Source organism: Python bivittatus, unplaced genomic scaffold, assembly GCF_059951505.1.
Source record: "Python bivittatus isolate LINGU-HERP-01145 unplaced genomic scaffold, Pbiv_v1 ctg000080_np1212, whole genome shotgun sequence".
Taxonomy (NCBI): domain Eukaryota; kingdom Metazoa; phylum Chordata; class Lepidosauria; order Squamata; family Pythonidae; genus Python; species Python bivittatus.
In genome coordinates, this window is record NW_028277035.1 from 19,775,379 (window position 1) to 19,795,104 (window position 19,726).

A 19,726-nucleotide genomic window follows, 5' to 3' on the forward strand; every position below is an offset into this window, starting at 1 on the left:
TTCTTATTATTATTATTATTATTATTATTATTATTATTATTATTATTATTATTATTATTCAGGTTTGTCTTTCTTTAGAATCAAGAATAAACAGATTAGACTTCTACTGTCATCTTTTCTTTTTTGGAAGAGTGTGTGAAATGAGATCAGAAAAAGCAGCAGCAATAGCAGCACACATTGAAGTGGCAGAAATAGCAGGGAAAACTACTGAAAATTTATGTTTAAGTATGAATCCTTCCACACTTCAACAGCATAGGTTGTTTCCCTGGGGAAGGGGAGGGAGAATGAACCAACAAAACCCAGTAGAACAGTCATGTTTCACAATCATAAAGAAGGGGGTAACTTTATTCCCATATATTCATAATTGCTTAATTTGCACATGGAAACCCTAAATGAGCTCACTTCATAGTTATCCTATAGCTACAGTCCTATACCCTAACTCTAACCCTAACCCCTAGTATGATACAGCAAACCAGTTCTTCATGTCAGAGGACAGAAAATAAGTTTTCCCTTAAAAAGAAGCAATGTGACTGTCTTCTCCAAGACTTGTAGAAACTTCCACAGCTCTGGAGTTGGAGAAAAGAGATGGATTGAGGGATAGCGCTTAGTTCTTGATCAACAGGATGTTAAACTTTTTGAGGCCTCTGACATGTCCACCAATTCTCTTTTAATCTATGCCAGAGCAGGAGTTGGCATGGATTTTTTTTCTATTGGTTTTAATAGAAGAAAAGGTGCTGACCCAAAATAGGGAGGGACAAAAACATAACTGCACTTCTCCTGCTTTTGCCTTGCCATTCTGCTGTCACCCGGACTTTGGCTTCATAAGAAACTACAAGATTGGAGCTGTGTGCAGTTCAAGGAAGAATTATCCTGCCAGAACAGAAAATACAGAACAGAAATGTGTTAAAGAGATAAAAGAAATCAGACTTTTAAAATCTGACTCTTCTATCAAAGTGTGGAACAAAGTCAGGTATAATGCTGTTTTTTCTGCTCTAACTGAAATGGGTAGTTAAAAGAACAGATCCTGGGCCCTTTCTGTTTTAAGATTATTGAGAAAAAAGAATAGAGAGTAGACATTATTTTATGAAGACTACTGTAATTGTTTCAGTTTTACCAGGAGCTCAGCTAGAGGTAGCACACTTGCATTGTGCCAAAATTCAAGGAGATCTGTCTATAATTTTGTGAGAGAAGAAAAAGTCAGGTGTATTATTCTGGCACTAATATGAGAGAGAGCTGGTGTGGTGTAGTGGTTAAGGCACCAGGCTAGGAAGTGGGAGACCGTGAATTCTAGTCCCACCTTAGGCACCAAACTAGCTAAGTGACCTTGGGCCAGTCATTGCCAATGGAAGAGGCAATGCTAAACCACTTCTGAAAAATCTAATAATGTATATATTATTATAATAATCAGAACAACTCATGGTATAAAAATAAAAGGGTCATTCGATTTCAAGCAAGTTTAGCAGCTCCTGGCTAACGTTTGGATTTGGAAGCTGGGACTGGTTAATACTTTGATGGAAGATTATCAGGGAATACAAGGTCTATACACTACACTAAGAAGTTGAAACATATCCTTGAAGAAGACAGTGGGAAATCACTTCCCTAAATTCACCAGAACTGGAGCTCAAATAAAAGGAAATTTTGTTTTCTATACGTCTTTATTCTTCTATTTTTTTTATTAACAGCACTTCCTGTTTAAATTTACTTTAACAGACTGTAGGAGCAAGCAGCTCCCCATTCTTACAGATGCTTTTAAAGTTGCCACACTCTGTGAGCAGGAAGTATCAAACGAATTATAACTTTTAGCAGCACATCTTAATCCAACTAAGAAAATGAACACCATACATGTGGCAGTAGGCAACAGCAGAACCTGGTCATGTGCGAGATATTTGTGAACATCCTAGTGGGTGGGGTAGTGGACAGAGAGGCCAGGAAGCTAAATTCTTTATTAATTGAACTTTCTTTCTTTCTTTCTTTCTTTCTTTCTTTCTTTCTTTCTTTCTTTCTTTCTTTCTTTCTTTCTTTCTGTTGGGAAAGAAAATAGTTTTGTGGGTTTGTAAAATGCAAAGAATAGATCCTCTGTGTGTGTTCACAATATGAATCATCATAAGGGTTTTTTCTTTCGTTCTTGTTGTTTTAACCATCATTTATGCCCTCTGTATTTAGTCTCCCCTAATGCTAGAGGGATGCATCATTGAGGAATTTCTACATTGTTTATTTAGGCTTATGTGTGACATTGCGACCATCCCCATCATTCTGGACGAATTATGACCGACATTTAATGGCAAGCTTATAGTAGGTCATGTAATGCATGGGGCAGAACTCCCTTTCTGCCAATGACTTTGCTTTATAATAATTACTAGCAGATTTCATTCCTGGGGAACCCACACCACTTACTACATGCATGGCAAGCATTTTACATCAGTAGAGTTGATTATCCTACATTTAGGGTGAAATGTGCAGGGTATAAATATGCGAATAAAGAAACAAGATAAATGTTCTGTTTCTTCCTGGGTCACGTTTCTGCTGAACAATGAGCAGGAAGTTCCATCCGCAGACCAAAATCTTTGCTACTTGGTACATCTGCCATCTTTAACTTGCCAGGACCAGCCCTGCTCACATAAGCAAACTACCCCAGAATACAAGACTGTCTGAATGATGCAGAAGGTTTTTTAAAGAGTTGGCTTTGAAGGTGGAGGAATATTCAGTTGGATTTCAGGCCACAAAATTTCTCAGGCCAACACTGCAGTTTAGAGCCTGGGGGTCAAACCTCATTGATGTACTGTAGGAAATACCACCATACCTTTCCCTGTTTTTCCCCTCCCCCATTCCTTTATCCATACCTCCTTCATCCACTGTATATTCCAAACTTGTCAGAAAGCAGGTGAATGGAGCACAAAGAACAAGAGCAAGGAGGCAGTAAATAAGCAAAAACTCCAACAGCTTCTTTTCACTCAACACTGAGATATTTAAGGGTAAGCATCTGGTGTCCAGATTGCAAGGTAGCAACCTACCCACAATTTATAATGATTTCACTTTTTATCTTGCTCATAATTTCTCTGAAGCAGCTAACCAGGATACTGATTTGCATCTTTAGATATACTGCATGCATTCACTTGCATTCCCATTTTGCAGTTTGGAAAAGAGAGGTAGTCATTTGTAACCACAGAATGGTCTACAGCTTTCTAAAAACCACTTAGAATCTGTGTTTCCAATAGAAGTTGGATAATAAAATAACTCTCTCTCTCTCTTTCTCTCTCTCTCTACAAACACACACACACACACAGATATAGATATAGATGTAAAATTTATATGCCACTCAGAAATAATGTGTGGACCTCTGGCTACTACATTACAGAATTTCAGCTGGCTCTATCTGATTAAAGAGGAAATTCTTTGTCTGATTTATTGAATATTTAACCACTAGTCCCAAGTACGGTTTTTTAAGGCACAGCTGTGGCTACTCTGTCAGTGCAAAAACTTCTCATACTGGAAGAAAAAATAGGAAGCTGACCTCATTTTTTCCCCCAATAATGCTTTCCATACCACTCCTAAGATTCTTTATTGAGAAGCAAATGCCACTAAACTCAATGGGCAAAACCCTTAGTGAATGGATTTTGGATTTTAAATGCCAATCAGAAAAAAATAACCACTTTGCAACAAATCACCATGAGCGCTGATTAGGAATGTATGTAGTGTCCAATCCAACTTTAAGTGCTTAGCAATCATTAACTGCATTTCAAAAGAAAAGCCTTGGAATGGAGACCTCACGTCTCAGCTCTGATAGAAGCTTTCAAGCTCTCCCAGCATTTGTTCCTGCCCAAGGAAAGGGCAAGGAGGATCCAAGTGACAAAAGCAGTGTTTGGATGAAGCCCGCCCCTTTTCTACATGGGTCACAAGACCACGCCCATGCTCAAATGGGCGGAGCTTGTGGCATGATGCTACACGGCTGCTTTCATCATTCTGACAAAAGCCACAAGAACTTGCAGTTGCCGCTATTTTTGCCACAATTCATATTCCATAAGCAGAAAAACTCAAAGGATAAATCTCATATGTTGGCATTACAAAACATTTTGACTACAAATAAGTATTTATTTCATCTTTTAAAAATGGCAAAACATCATATCAAGTGTGTGTATGTACACATGTACACATGCATATTACACACATTCTGTATTTCAGTGACTGTGTTCACACAATTCAATTAAACTTTGTAATGAATTAACCCAATGGGGGAATTATAAAGTAACCAAAAGGGATATATTTGCACAACACAGGAGCCTATAGAAGCCTAACTAAGATTTATACTAACCAAATTTATCAAGCTGGGCTAATGCATCTCCTAGTCTGTAATTGACCTGGTTAAAAAGTCATGAACACAGTCATTGTTCAGAAAGGTTAAAAAAAAATGAAAATAAAAGATCAGCCATAATGGATATGCAGTTTATTCTACTAAATATAAATATATCCTAAATGACATTTGAGGATATATCTGAGAATTACTATGGTTATGATTTCCAGATTCCTTTCCAGCATGCTGGAAATCTGTAGGCAAAGAACATCTGTCTCACACTACATGCAATAAGAAACTGGCCTTTTGCATTGTTTATTTCGAAGTTAAGTTCTACTCAGTTTGGTAAGACTGATTCAAAAGTCAGCCTGCAAAAGATTGTAGCCTAATACAGGTTTATTTCTAAGCATAAATTAGTTTCTTCAACCATAAGCAGTAAGCTAAATTGTAGGTCTCGGCACAATCATACATAGCACTTAACTTAGTTCAGACAAGCCTAAATCTGAAATATATTTATATTTCTTGCTTCAGCTAAAGAAAAGCAGAATCATAATGATACTTGGAGGGTTTGAATGCAATTTCCAAAACACAAGCTTATATACATTAACAGAAGGAGCAGTAAAAACCTGGCTCATATTAAGTTCTTCCAATAAAAATCCTTCCCATTTTGTTACTGAAAGCTATGGGCCATGTAAAAATTTTCACATGATATGCTGACACAAAACATTATCAGGTTTGTTTTCACATGTCTGAGACTGGTAAAATGTTGATTGCTGTAAAGTGATTGCACACAAAGGAGCCTATGGGTGATTGAAAATCCGTAGACGTGATTTTTCCATCGGCAGTACCTTAAGCTATTTACAAACCAAACCTACGCATGTACTTAGAAGCAACACACAACAGAACCTACTTCCATGTATGGGTTTGTTGGATTTCCTGAATTAGGTACAACACTGTCACAGGACCACTCAACTCCCACTTCAATTAGTATTTCAACAGTTTTGTGTACAAAATTGTATACCAAGTCAATAGACAATTCTGTTATTTTAAGAAATCTCTCCTCAGATCACCTAAAGGTCACTGTCCATTAGCAGAGAGCTTAGCAGTATAAGTTACAGAATTTGCACAAATATTAAGGGTAATTCCATGGCTCCCAATAAATTAGTACTCTATAAATGCATTAAGTTTTCCCTAGCCTCTACAACAGTGTTTCTCAACCTCGGCAACTTGAAGATGTGTGGACTTCAGCTCCCAGAATTCCCTAGCCAGCAATGATGGCTGGGGAATTCTGGGAGTTGAAGTCCACACGTCTCCAAGTTGCCGAGGTTGAGAAACACTGCTGTACAATCTGAGAATGGCCATTCTTTCATACAAATCATCCAAAGCCATGAGTATGAAAAAAAAAAGGCTTGCCATGCCACTGAGTTTTATTCAATCCTTAGTTTATTAATAGACTCCCAGTGTTCCCATAAGAGAGCCAGTTTGATGCAGTGGTTACGACATCATGCTCAAAACCAGGAGATTGTGGGTTCTAGTCCTGCCTTAGGCACAAAACCAGCTGGTGACCATGGGCCAGTCACTCTCTCAACCATAGGAAGAAGGCAAAGACAAACCACTTCCGAAAAACGTGCCAAGAAAACTGCAGGGACTAATCCAAGCAGTCACCAAAAGCCAACACTGACTCAAAGACAATAAATGAAAAAAGTGTTCCCATAGCATCACCAGAATTTTTTTAAAAACAGGGAGAATTAAGAAAATAGATAAATTACCTATTTCTATTTAGCTTTGGATGGAAGTTTGGAATTAAAGAGAAAAGTTTGCCAAGTGCAGCTAAGTATTCAAAACACTTCTTAATTGATCTTTTATAAGATAAGGAGCAACATGAACAAATGCTTTCAGAAGATGTTTCTTCCTTCATATCTAAGCGTATTAGGAACCGTGAGTTGGATGAATGCCATAGTAACAACAGATCCAAACTCTAAAATGAGAATAGTGCGGGGTGCTAAGCTAAAGTGTGGTCAGTCACTTAGTGACCTGTGTGTAATTGGGTGAATTCAGGAAATCATGGTTTAAATAACTATGGGTGAGCATGTTGTATAAACACACCCATCCCCATTATTATTTAACTGTCAAATTTATATGCAAAAACTATTATTTTACATTCTGATTCAGATTTTTAAGTATGAACATTGAGTGGACAATCATAAAATTACTATCCACATGGAACTATAATTTTCTACTTTAGCCATCTTGGCAACAGCATTTTGAACCTACAGAGTGATGCCCTTAAGTGAACTTTAACATTACACCAAAAATGCCTTGCACTGAAAGAAACATTTTGACTTGCATTTAAATTATTTGGAGGCAGGGAAGGGAGTTAAGGGCCACAGCACAGTTATTATGGAATTAAACCATCTGCTAGCCTCTCTTTTCCTTAGACAACAGTTGTGCATTCAGTATAAGCTTTTAAAATCTCTGCCACTTCCTTATAAATAAGAACTTTTTGATTCATACTTCAGTTGCAGTTGGCCCTGTGAAACACTAGGAAAGTGGTCTCAAGTGTTCAGCTATGTGCATTTCTAGCTGCAAAGTGAACTGAGTTCAGCATTTTAGATTACATGATTGGAGCATGTAATTATGGCTATACCTATTGTGGTAATTGACACCTCGGTCATAAGGATGTATTGGAAGTAAATCCATGTAATTCCCAATGGACCTTATTTAGATGGATTGGACAAGATCAGTTACAGAATACCTTTCCTAGAACCAACCAGTTCATCAGAGAAGCAAGAACTTGGGCTTATCTTAATAAAGGCAGAAGCAGATACAGTATTTTACTGACACGACAGATTTAGTTATAATGGATCAACATGGCAGTTAAACTTGGAACACAATAGAGCTATACCAGGAATATATACAAACTTCATGTTAGTCTATTAAAACATGTCAAAGGAACGCATTACAGACTGTAATATATCCTACTTCATTGGAAGTATGAAGATTTACTTTCAGTCAGCAGAGTATATATACTCACACATATATAAATACAAAGGAAGACATACTTTGTAAATTGTGTATAGCTAACATTCTACATACTGACCAATAAGTAAATCACAGAACTGAGACTTACTTATAAGTGCTCCTATATTCATAGCATAAGTCCTTTTTGTAAATAGAAGTATATATCCTTCTTTTTGAAAACTTTTGGCACTTTTTTGTTTTAAACGTATACCTCTATACACTTCAAAAATCAGATAGAGCCTTTGACAGTCTATGCCACAATGGCTTTGTTAAGCCTTTACAGTGCCAAGCATCTCTTCTGTTTACAAAACATATATTCCTAGAGGAAACCAGTCATTTTGATTTCTAATATTATTCGCTCATTAAATTCTAAAGGAATGGTGATCCCAGGTTAGACATAAAGGGAAGAGAAGACCATTTCCTTTTTTTTTTTTTTTTCCCCCCTGATGTCCTACTCAGCCACAGGAAGGGCGAAGGACCAGCTTCCTAGCACAACCCATTACCCACTACCAGTAGCTTACTGGACCTTTCTCTCCTGAAATCCACAGGACCTTTTGTTAGGGGTGTGTGCATGGATAAATGCACACACATACAGAGTAATACAGAGCTCATGGAAAGCCAGCTGTGGAGACCAGAAAGGTTGAACTAGTCCCAGAGTGTTCCTGTTAATCATGCAAGCTAGCAGAAAGCAGCCCGGACTTGAAGTATCCCTTCGCAATCGCTGTGGCCAGCTCATCTAGATGACCCTGCAAATGGCTTGTCTTCCCCAGCTGCAGTTCCCTGGATGCGCCTTAAGAGGTTGTGGAGTGTTGAGGTGGAAATGCAAATAAACTAGCACAGGGTCCTAGTGAGAGATTCCAGGGAGCATCATGTGGAAAAATGCCAAGCATACTTGTTGCATGTGCTCCACTGCCCCAGCTTTTTCCTTTCCCTTAACATTTACCCACAATGGCTAAGCGATTAAAACAAAAACGCACAGATATAAACACAACAAAGGCTCTTTATAAGGCACTCTCTTCCTTGCCAGGAAGCTGATGAGCAGCCCTAAATCTTCTACGGTTCACCATCCCAGGATATAGTTCAGGGCCATTATGCTGGCTCGATCCGGGAAAACACGGGATCAAGCGAAGAATAACCCCAAATCTCCGCTTTCTTCAGTTTTATCGGCGGTGTCAAATGCCCACTGGGGAAAGTCTTTTCAGGCAACCTGCCGGCGCTTTACCCGCCGCTTCCTGCTCTTCCTCCTCCCCACCTCCGACTGGTACTCACAGTCTCTCCGCATTCCTGGGAATGCCTCGGGGCACCGTTTTAAGTCCCAATCCGTGACAATCCACATTGGATCCAGAGCAGGTACATTTACTGGGACACGCTTCCATACTAGGCAGCCAAAGCGCGACGCTCCAGAGACCCCAAAGCATCCAGAGGCGCCCCGAACTCTCGCTCCCTGCGCCCAGCATGATCGTCGCCTCTTCGGACAGAAATGGGCAGAACCGAATTAAGAAACTCGAATCCGATCCGGAACCGGCGCGGGAGCCCCACGGCAAGCTCAGCACAGCCGGGGAAAAGGGGATGCTGCGGAAGACATCTCTTTCAAACTCGCGGACGGGTCTCCGCTTTGCGCCTACAGACTAGGCGAAGCGCGCTCAGGAGAAGCGGCACGAGCCGTCCCCGTCCCCGTCCCCCTCTTCGAGACCGAAGGCACAACCTGCCCTGCTCTGTTCTGTTCTGTTCTGTCTTCCTTTGCTAGTCCAGGTAATCGGCCGGTGGAAAAGGCGGGGGAGCTCAACAGCCCAGGCGCTCACTCGACCAGCCAAACCCGCCGTGCGCAGCCCAGCATGGCCCCTGGAACCAATGGCGGCCGCAGCAGGATCCGAATCCCAAGAACGGAGCCTGCCGAGCTGGAGAAGACCCAGGGGCGCTCGCAACCGGCCGCCTCTTCATGGACTGGGCACGGCAAAACAGGCGGACCTCGGCGCCGCGGGAGCCGCCCCCTCCCCTCCCCAAAATAATACCTTCGGCGCTGATTGGAGGCCGCGCTGCTGACGTCATCCAACTTCGGAACTTTGGCAGGGAAGGTAGGGCAAAAGTTTTGAGAGCGGTGGTGGCTGCCGAGGCGAGAGGCGACGCGCGATCGTAGGCTTCTACGCGAAGTGGCTGAGTTTCACTGAGCCTGATCGGGCTTAAACAAGAGAGAGGCTAGTGGAATCTGAAAAAGTAACAAATGGGTTATAACAGATCCCTAGTGGTTAAAAACTGTCTTGAGTATGCGCAAAGTACCTTTTTCCTTATGACAGCAAGACGTAACTGCGATCACCAATCACCTATCTATTGATTTCCTGCCGATTTGGGCCCCTTGATTTCTCATTTTGGAAATGAATGCTGGTGAACGCTGCCTTCTTTCATAGTGCTACGGTACCAGATCTGGGCTGCCAAAGTCCCGACCACCACTAGAGCGCAGCAAGGAGACACAGGAAACATTGATTGTCACTGCCTGGTCATCCAGGTGTTTGCAAACCAGGTCTGGTAGCCCTATTCTTCTGTAAAAGCTACCATTCCTTCATAAGGCTATAATTATTGCTTTCTCTGAGACAGGATTCAGACACCAGGTACTTTTCACTTCCCAAACTGTGACTCAAGCCTTGCCATCTTTAGGTAGCATTTACTGGATCCTTATCAGACCTGTGCACATTGCCATCCATGTTCTAAGTGGCAAGATCATTACCATAGCCAGAAACACTGAAGCTTATTCTGTTAGAAACTACAGTTACTTGCCAATGAATATGCCTCTGCATTTATCCATTTTAGTTTGCAGGATTAATGTAGGACATTCATTCATTCATTCATTCATTTAGGCTTGTACATGACCTAATGTAAGACATTTATTTATTTATTTATTTATTTATTTATTTACTTAGTTATCTACTTACTTACTTACTATGGCTTGTATGCCACCTAATTTTAAATGGCTTTGAGTGGCTTACATCAAAGTCCCTGGTTCAAATTTCAACCAAACCCTAATCAGAGGTACACTTTGATTCCAAGTGTTTTATTTCAAAACTGATACTGAAGCTTCACGGCCTGAAAGTTGGACTCTCCCCCTGGAAATGCCTGAGAGTGTACTCTAATCCTAGGCGGCCTCTGCCAGGCCATATGATATGCATGTGCACACACAAAATGGTCTTTCTATACCTTGCTTCTGCTCCTCATTACTTGCACCTGCTGTTTAAAACTGTCATCCATGTTACCTTTTGAGAAACCCTACTAGGTAGTGACTGTTTTCACATGACATGCTTACCTACAGTTTAGAACATGGTTTGCTCAACTAAAGCAATTTTCTGGGTTTGTATAATAAACTAATCATACAGGTGGAGTTTTCACAACACATTAGGCTGAAATGTAATTGGCTTGTTTGTGGTTCACATTGTCATGTCAATACAGCCAGTATATCCCAATGAATTCTACAGAGAACACACTTCCAGACAAGGATGTATAGGATTAAGAGATGCTGAAGAGATCTAATAAGAGTTTAGACATCTGAACTATTTGTTGTTGTTGTTGTTTTTGCTGAACCTAGATTCCCCTAAACAGTTTGTTAATAGACAAGCTGTAGTACCTCCAGCATATTGCTTTATCTGTAATATAAATAATAATATTGATCTATTGCAGCAGTTAATAGGATCTAGCCAACTCTTATTTGGAAAAGCTAAGTAGGGTTGGCCCTGGTTACCTCTTGGATGGAGAACTACCAGGAAATCCCTGGACTGTCAGCTAGACTAGGAAGTTGTACCGATACAGTATTGTAGAAGAAGGAAGGGCAAACCACTTTTGTATTGTTGCCAAGAAAACTGAAACTAAGACTGAACGTGGTCATCTGGAGTTGAGTTCATCTCAAAGGGAACCTTATCTTTATCAGTACTGACCACCTGAACAAACTTAGCATAAGGATAAACTGGGATAATATTCTTGAAGTGATTATGTTCATAGAAAAAAGAACTATACTGGTGGGCATCATATGGCCCTTTCCATGTTAAACTCATCAATTCATCAGATGATGAAGTTATAGTAACAACATGTGGAGGACCATTCATTGTGCTTCCATGAATTAGATTAAAATAATCAACATTCCTTCTGTTCTTAAATTCTTAAAGAATTGTTGATGTATCTTAAATACCGACCAACCCATGTTGTAAGATCAGCAATTGTGGCCCAACTGGTAAGTTCAGCTTCCATTGCTGTGGTTAGGAACTGAGAAGCATGATGGACAGATATAACAATTGGACATGCCTGTTCAGGGTAACAAGTGCTCCAGAATGAAACTGCCTTTTAGACTCCTTTTTTAAAATAAACTTTATTTTAATTCTTGTACTTTTATTACCTTGTTTTAAGATGGAGAGAGAGAGAGATTGTTGTTGTATTTGTTTTATTGTTCATTTAGTACACCCTTGTGGACCCTTCAGGTGGGATCAATATCATAGCCCTCACATGGAGTAGAGCATTTGAGGACTGAGCAGGCAATCACAGTCAAAATCAAACTTTGCACTTATAAGTGAGGAATGAAGAATCCAGGTTTTATTTCCAAAACACCCATTTCTGATGTTATGAAAAGCTTCAATAAATGATTATTCTAATTGCAGGGAACAGAGGAGCAACTTAACCCTGAAATGGCATCCCTCTACATATTTTGATTACTAAATAAGATCTATGCTGCACACCACCACTCAAATTTCATCTGCAATAAAACTACTGCATTTTACAAGGCATGCATGGTTGGTTTTGTCCTCACAACTTCATATGAAAAGCCAAACAACTGAGGGTAAAAGAAACTGAAAGCAGAGACCATAATAGATTTATTGATAAACCTAAAATGTAGATTTTTTTTGTATTGGATAAAAAGGAAATGGATGACTTTAACCGTTGTTTCTCTCCACATTCATTGTTCTTTTTATTATTTGTTTATATAACACCATCATGGGTCCAAGAGTTTGCAATATCTTTGTTCTGTCCAAACTTTCATAATGTTCTTGGAGTGAAGTACACAAAGTCTCAAAATTTAACTCTAAAATTCTGGAAGAAGTGAGTCCCACGTCCAGCACACAGAATTAAATAGAAGTCAATAGCTGGCTTGTGCTGTGGAGTGCAAAAGCTTTAGCCCAAGTTTCCCCTGCCGGGGTGCATATTTTCTCAAACACTACCAGGCTTTTCAGACACACGTTTATAGTTAACAGCGCTGAGGGAAACCACCCAACATGTTAGCATTCTATAGAATTCTCAGGTTTCAGGACTTTCATGGAAATCACATTTTGGATATTTTTCCCCACTCTTGCACTACCCTCTGGTGGTAGAAATGCTTTACTTTTTTAACCAGATGTAACTTTCCCAGTTGGTAGTCAAGTCTCCAAGACAAGCACAGTGGCTCCCAACTCATCTTATATAATTTTCTTTTTTCCTGCCCCATTGCTTGGAGCTATATCAAGACAAGCTACATTTCAGATCATGTAATTCATGCCTTTAGGTTTGTATTGATGGATACATTTATACAGTCTCCCTGGGGATAACTCTATTAATCTGGAACAGCAAAAACAGTGCTGACTTTTCACAGAAAATGCTGCCCACCTACAGTATTAAATACACAACAAGGGTGTGAAATCCTTGTTGACACGGCATATTTCCAGATAGGATGTTGGAGAAATACACTAAGGCTCAAATGGCTTAAAGAAGCATAGTTCTCTGTAGAATAAAAGAGAAATTATAAAGCAAACCGTTTCAGGAATAGTGCTTCCAGGTATATCCTGAAAGTTTACTTACTGAAAAAAAAATATGCTGCAGTGATGGAGCATCTAAAGATCTATAGATATCTAAAGAGATATCTTTAGATTCCATTATTTAAAGGACTGCCTAAACATAAGAACCTTTCTTCCTCATAGGAGTTACAGTGGAAGATGCCACTGCTTGCTGAAAGCTTCCTTCCTCCTTCTTAGGGCCAAACGAGAAATGTGCTTCCTTGATACACGGCTGCTTGCTTCAGTTTCAAGCATGGGTTTAAGAAAGGAATCTTAATGGTGACTTCAGCACTAAGGGCGCATACATTCATCCCTTCCCTTCCCTTCCCTTCCCTTCCCTTCCCTTCCCTTCCCTTCCCTTCCCTTCCCTTCCCTTCCCTTCCCTTCCCTTCCCTTCCCTTCTCACCAGGGCCATTTTAAGACTCTACAGTCATTTCCACTCTAGCAATTTACAGCATCTTCTACAGTCATCTACATTGTGCCAGACTAATAGTATGGTGGACAAGCTTTATATTGCTTCAACAAAGAGTGGACAATGCTATCAAGATCCTTTCGGTCACCAGTGTGGAAATGACCTAAGAAGACAGGGGTATCTGAACAGTCCTCACTCCACCCTTTCTTGTGGCTTCCTAGAGCAATGCAATTTTTTTCTTCCCTGCTTTTTGTCCCTAGCCCAATAACCAAACAGGACTGTGGAGAAAAATCTGAAATAACTCTTGGCACTATATTTTAATTGATAATCCTACTCTCTTGAATGAAAAATGTGGATTCATTGGATCATTTCAAGTACAGGTAGTCCTCGCTTAACGACCATCCATTTAGTGACAGTTCAAAGTTATGATAGCCTCAGAAAAAGTGCTTTACAACCTGTACTCACACTTATGTCCATCACAAACTGTCGCACCACCCCCGCAGTCACATGATCACGATTTGCGACCTTTTTTACGACAGTCGTTAAGCGAGTCACTGCAGTCATGAAGCAAATCACATGGTCATTAAGTGAATTCCAGCAAAAACAGGCCATTGGATAAGCTGGATTCATTTAATGACCACATGACTCACTTAACAACCCCCCCACTTAAAAACCAATTTTCCTGTCTCTATTGTGGTTGTTAAGTGAGAACTACCTGTACTGCATTATATATTTGGATGTTCCACCTCTATATGTGGAGACTGGGCAATTGGCCATACAGCCTCTTTTTTAAAAACACCCTGCATGCAAATGTATAGACAGGATGCTTGTGATGTCCATTAGTATCGCCATCATTTCAGCTCTTCTGATTTGTTTGGAAGGGAAGAGATAAGCTTCCCCTTCCATGCCTGTATTTCCAGTTAAGACCCAACCATGTCTGTATCAGTAAGACTGGTTAAAATCAAAACTGAAGTATGGCTGCATGCTACATAGTAACTTGACAATCCTGGTAGTGCAGCTCAGGATTTCATTGATATTATCCCTGTACTGTTATTGTGCATTGCACATACTGCTTTACAGCATAGTGTAAACTACAAGCAAAAAAAAAAAAAAAGTCCTTTCAGCTTAAATTTAAAGAGGTCTTCCCCAGCTGGTACTCTTCACATGTGTGGAACAACAACAGCCAGCATGGGATTATGGGAGTTGATGCTAGAAGGGAAAGCTAGTTAGAAGACAGAATTTGGAGAAATAGCAGTAGATCAGATTAGAGTATTACAGAGACAAGAGTAAAAAGAGATGAATAATAGTAAATGCAGTTTTACATACTTTAGTTATGTTGAGGTTGAGAAATGTTCTGGATAATGGCAGTATGAGGGATATGTTTTTTCATATCTTGAAATTATGCCATTATTCTGTTGCACTTATTCTAAATTTGTACAGCTAAACTGTACAAGTCCTGTATTTAATACATGTCCTATATTTAAGAGTTAATGGTACACAGCATCTAAATAGACAACATAAATTAATTTTTTTAAAAAAATGAAATGCTTTAAGTGGAAATGAAGAAAAGTGACTCATTAAGCAAAATTTTGGGGAAAAAATATGAAGTTTGACAAAAATTGGACTACAGGTATATAATTCAACATCTTCCAGCCACCACTGGCCAATTTTGGAAGCTAAAAAAGGTTAGACCTTTTTTGGTTGTGACACTGGGAAATCCCAGGCCTGTAGCTATAATGGGAAATTGATTAAAAACAACAGCTGAAAAGGCAACGACAAAACATTTTTGTACTGTTATTAAGAAAAAAATATACAGACATATTCACATAGTCATCAAGAGTTGAGCTCAAACCTGAAGGAAACTTTACATTGAACTCTCTATATGGACATTCAGTGGTAACTGTTTGATTTTTCCCCACATTATCTCTTGTATCCATATTATCCAAATAGTACAACATGAATTTTGAGTACTTTTACCATGAAATTCTGTTACCTGGATACTGATATTTTCTATCCAACTCAACACTATATATCTCTCATAGCAAATGTGAAAGCCACATCTAAGTAGAATGAACTAGACAAGTGTTTCTTTAAAAAAATTTGAAACACAAGTGGGAAAAATTCTTGCTGCCATGTCTGAAGTTTTTAATTGTGGCGACATGCTTTATTCTACATTAGTGGCTCAAATTTAAACTAATTTCATTTCATTTAATATGATTTAATGACATAAACATAAGAGAAAGGGGGAGGGATATAGGGCAAAGTCATATCAGAAAGCAAATGGATCAGACACTCATTAGTCTACTTTGCTGTGCCTTATGAAACTATTAAGTAACCACGGAGATTATTGTAGCACAGTCTTGTCCAGTTATATGGGCTGAGTTCAATATGGTTAATCCCAAGGAAATGGTTAGGGTCTTTGGGATGTTGAGTTTTGCCACCTGTCAGATCCACAGCTGGTCCAGAATATAGCAGCATGTGAGTATATCATGTTACGTCCCTATAACACTGCTGCTGTGTGAGATGCATGGGCTCCCAGTAAGCTTCAGGGTGCAATTCAAGAGACTGGTTGTCACCTTTAAAGACCTACATGGTGCAGGGCCAGGTTACTTGTGGAATTGCCTACCCCTGGTGGCTTGCACCCTCCTCACCAGATCTGTCAGACTGACAATGCTCTGGGTTCCCTTGGTGAGCAGTATCATCTACTGGGTCTTAGGAAGAATACCTTCTCTGTCATGGTGCCTGCCCTGTGGAACAGCCTTCTCCAGGAGATATGGACAGCCCTGATCCTGTTTCAGAGAACTTTGAAGATCTGGCTGTTTCCCCAAGCACTGGGGCCAGGTTGTTAATTTATTAGACCTCTGGCATGGGTGTGTATCAGATGCTGGAAATGAGATTTTGAACGGAGCCTTGACTTCTTTTTCTTCTTCTAATGGATTGGATATGTGTTTATGCTTTTCATCACCCAGAATTCTACTGGTTAGATGGGCAGCCACATAAATTTGATTAATAAATAAAATAAATAAGCCATCACCAAATCCCTGAGAGAAGAAAGGACAACCACACTTTTCATTCCCCTTCTCTTCCCCACTCCAATGCTTTTACCATCAACAGATGTGTAGGAAAGATCCTATATGGGTATGTTTGGTTTTAAATACCATTGTTTTATTTCTATTTATAATCATGAATTTGTTGGTAGGTTATTTTGGGATGATTTTTATTCAAATGTGATATAATATTTGTAATGCCTAAATAAATAATATATATCAACAACTTTAAAACTTTCTCTTAATCAATAAGTAAAATAAACATTCTTCTCATATTGTGATGTTCACAGCAAAAAGGTTATGCTTTTGCCATGTTAGTATAAGGTGCATAATGATTGGTCCTTGCTTTTAAATTACCAATATAGCTTTTTCTTTTGTAACCATTTATTTAAAGATTTGGACTTTCTAAAAAACAATAATGCATGTTCTAAATTAGCCCCTACAATTTTCATTCTTTATGTTAAGAATGTAGCATGAGCCAAGAGCTAGCTACCTGTTTAGGTCTTCAGAGAAGATTTATTTATTTATTTATTTATTTACTTACTTATTTAATAAGATTTGCATGGCTGCCAAAGTTTCCCCAAAATGCTGCGTGAAATCTCAGGAGACAGGTAATTCTCATGAGGTTTCAGTGATAGGGATTTCTTGCTGAGATCTGATGTGAGAACACCAGAATTTCATGAAATCTCATTTACAGAAACTTTGTGAGACTTGGCAATATTGCCAAACATTGGCCATTTTAAATTTAATTTGGAGAGCACAGATGATGTTTTAGTGGGGTGACAGATTCACTCTCTATGTTGAATTTTAGCTTGTAAATGAAGCTATTGAATATCCCATATTATCATGAAGAAAAGGTAGTAACATTTCTCCTTGTAGATGTATCCCTTAGGCAAGTAGCATTTGAAAATCATTTCGGTCCATGTCATGTTTGCATTGGCCAGCACTGGGCATTGTGAAGAAATAATGTGCTTTAAATTTCATCTGAGAAAGCTACTTTTTCATAGATTATACGGTAATATCAGGACAGAGTCTTTTGAAACCCAGCCTGTTTTTCATGAAATCAAGTTTGCTATTCCAGCATGGTTTTAACTACAAAGGCTAGGCTCAGGAATTGCTCCACATTCTTATAGCATCTCCTCTGACCTTGCAAGCTTATGAATAGATCCAATATAACTGAAAACAAAAGGGAGCATGGATAGAGCAGAGCCCCCAGCAGGCAGTTTGTATCAGTTAACTAACAGTGCTTGATCTCTGAAACATGGGACTTCCTTTGGACCTTCAGTATTCCCTTCCCCTTTCAGGAAAATCTGGCTTTAGACCTGGAGAGAGAATAGGTTTGGATGTTATTCCAAGTGGGTCATGCCCTCAGCAATAATAAGAAGCATTAGAGGATCAGTTAACTGCTTTTAAAAACTAGTTTGGGGTAGTTGCCCACTAATGGTCTTTCAAAACGAAGCATTTTCTTTTATTTGTCCCTCACAGGCAGTAAGCTTCTTAATGTAAGATGGCCGTGAGTCACACTGAACATTATGTTCTGCAGATAGCCAAAGGCTTGTGCCAGGAAATAGGTTTTTTCTTGGTTTTAAATATAGTTGTCTTTAAGCTCACCTTAGGAGCATTCATGTTTCATTTATCTAAGTGCAACTTGAGACATTTTTCGGAAGCAATTAAACTGCATTCAACAGGTACCATTGAATCACTCAGTGGCTTATTGTCTTTGAGTCCAAATCTTGACCATTTATTAGTACATGTAAGATTTTTCCTGTATTTTCCTGTTCATTTAATTGCATTTCAGTAGCTTTAAAGCTGAGGCGATGAACTGGGAAACGAAAGTTAAGCAAACACGTAAAATATTAAAGACTAATCACATCTTCCTGTTTAAATCTAACTTAAATCAGTTTCCATCTGTGTATTTAAGGATAAAGATAATACACCTGGGTTCATCTGGTCTGCAAGTTAGATTTACATTACTTACACTCTGGGTATTTACATAGTTGGAAGCAGTGAAGTACCTGTAAGTTAATAATGTGAGTTTTCAGCCCCAGGATGTGATAAGCACAAGTGGTGCTTCATTTCTGAAATAACCAGGACCACTGAACTGAAGCTATTTCTGGTCAAAGATCCATACACAGGAAACCTTATTTGTCAGAGATGTGTCAGGAAAATAACATAGGTTTCTGCAAGTTATATACAAAAAGAGGTAGTTCATTTTTAAAAGGAGCTATGTTGGAGAAATGTATTCTAAAAGTTTGTATTAAAAATTATGCAACAAAACAATGAGATAAGTTTGCATTTCAAACAAGTTCTTTAGGAATTTATGCTACAAATATTTTATATTATTTTATGTACAAAAAGCTCCATATAGAAAATATCAAATGAAAATAGGGGCAGCTTTTAAAACTGAACTAGACAACCCATGACCCATTGGGTCATTGTTTCAGAGATATGTTCAGAGAAACAGAATGACCAAGGGCAAAAAAGCAGTGAGAGCTTGCTAATGGGAAGACGGCAAAAGTCTTCCTTCCTTCCTTCCTTCCTTCCTTCCTTCCTTCCTTCCTTCCTTCCTTCCTTCCTTCCTTCCTTCCTTCCTTCCTTCCTTCCTTCCTTCCTTCCTTCCCACCCATTGACCACCAGCAGCCCCCAGCCAGCCCTACCTCACCAGCAGGCATCCAAGTCACTCCCTCATCCTTCCCTCAACTCCAACTGCCGTTAAGAGATTTCAAATTTCTGCCTCACTTCCAAAGCAGCCAATCACCACTAGCCTGTGGGGCCTTGCTGCTAGCCAATTGGGTGCAGGGGACAGAGGAAGGCAGGACCACAGCAGCACAGTAGTGCTGAACCAGCCACAAACTTCCCAAATTTCAATTCCATGGGAGTCATGGGTCCTCGATTTTGGACACATTCTGTAAGTTAGCCCATTTGAAGTACTTGGTTCAGAAATTGTTACCCTATGATGCACTGTTTTGCCCAGTTAATATTACAGACATGAGAGTTTTCGTAGTATATAGAAGATTGAAGAAAGACCATAAGAAAATCCAGACGGGCTTTCTAACATGAAAATGAATTGGAGTTTCTCTGATTTATGCTTTCCTGGTTGTGTTCATACAAAAGAGGGAGCAAAGCATTCTTCTCCCATCAAATCTTATGCATTTCTGATTATAGTATTTAAGGAATT

General features: G+C 39.3%; 1 protein-coding gene across 2 annotated transcripts in view; it reads right to left on the reverse strand.

Annotated features, from left to right (window-relative positions):
- The window catches only part of SLIT3 (slit guidance ligand 3), a 534,750-nt gene extending 525,487 nt beyond the window's left edge, over positions 1 to 9,263 (reverse strand). For both annotated transcript variants that reach the window (XM_088133617.1, XM_088133616.1), the window contains exon 1: positions 8,579 to 9,263. In XM_088133617.1, coding sequence (XP_087989743.1) covers positions 8,579 to 8,766 — 188 coding nt within the window. In that variant the 5' untranslated portion in view covers positions 8,767 to 9,263. The remainder of the gene's footprint in view (positions 1 to 8,578) is intronic.
- Positions 9,264 to 19,726: the final 10,463 nt, after the last annotated feature.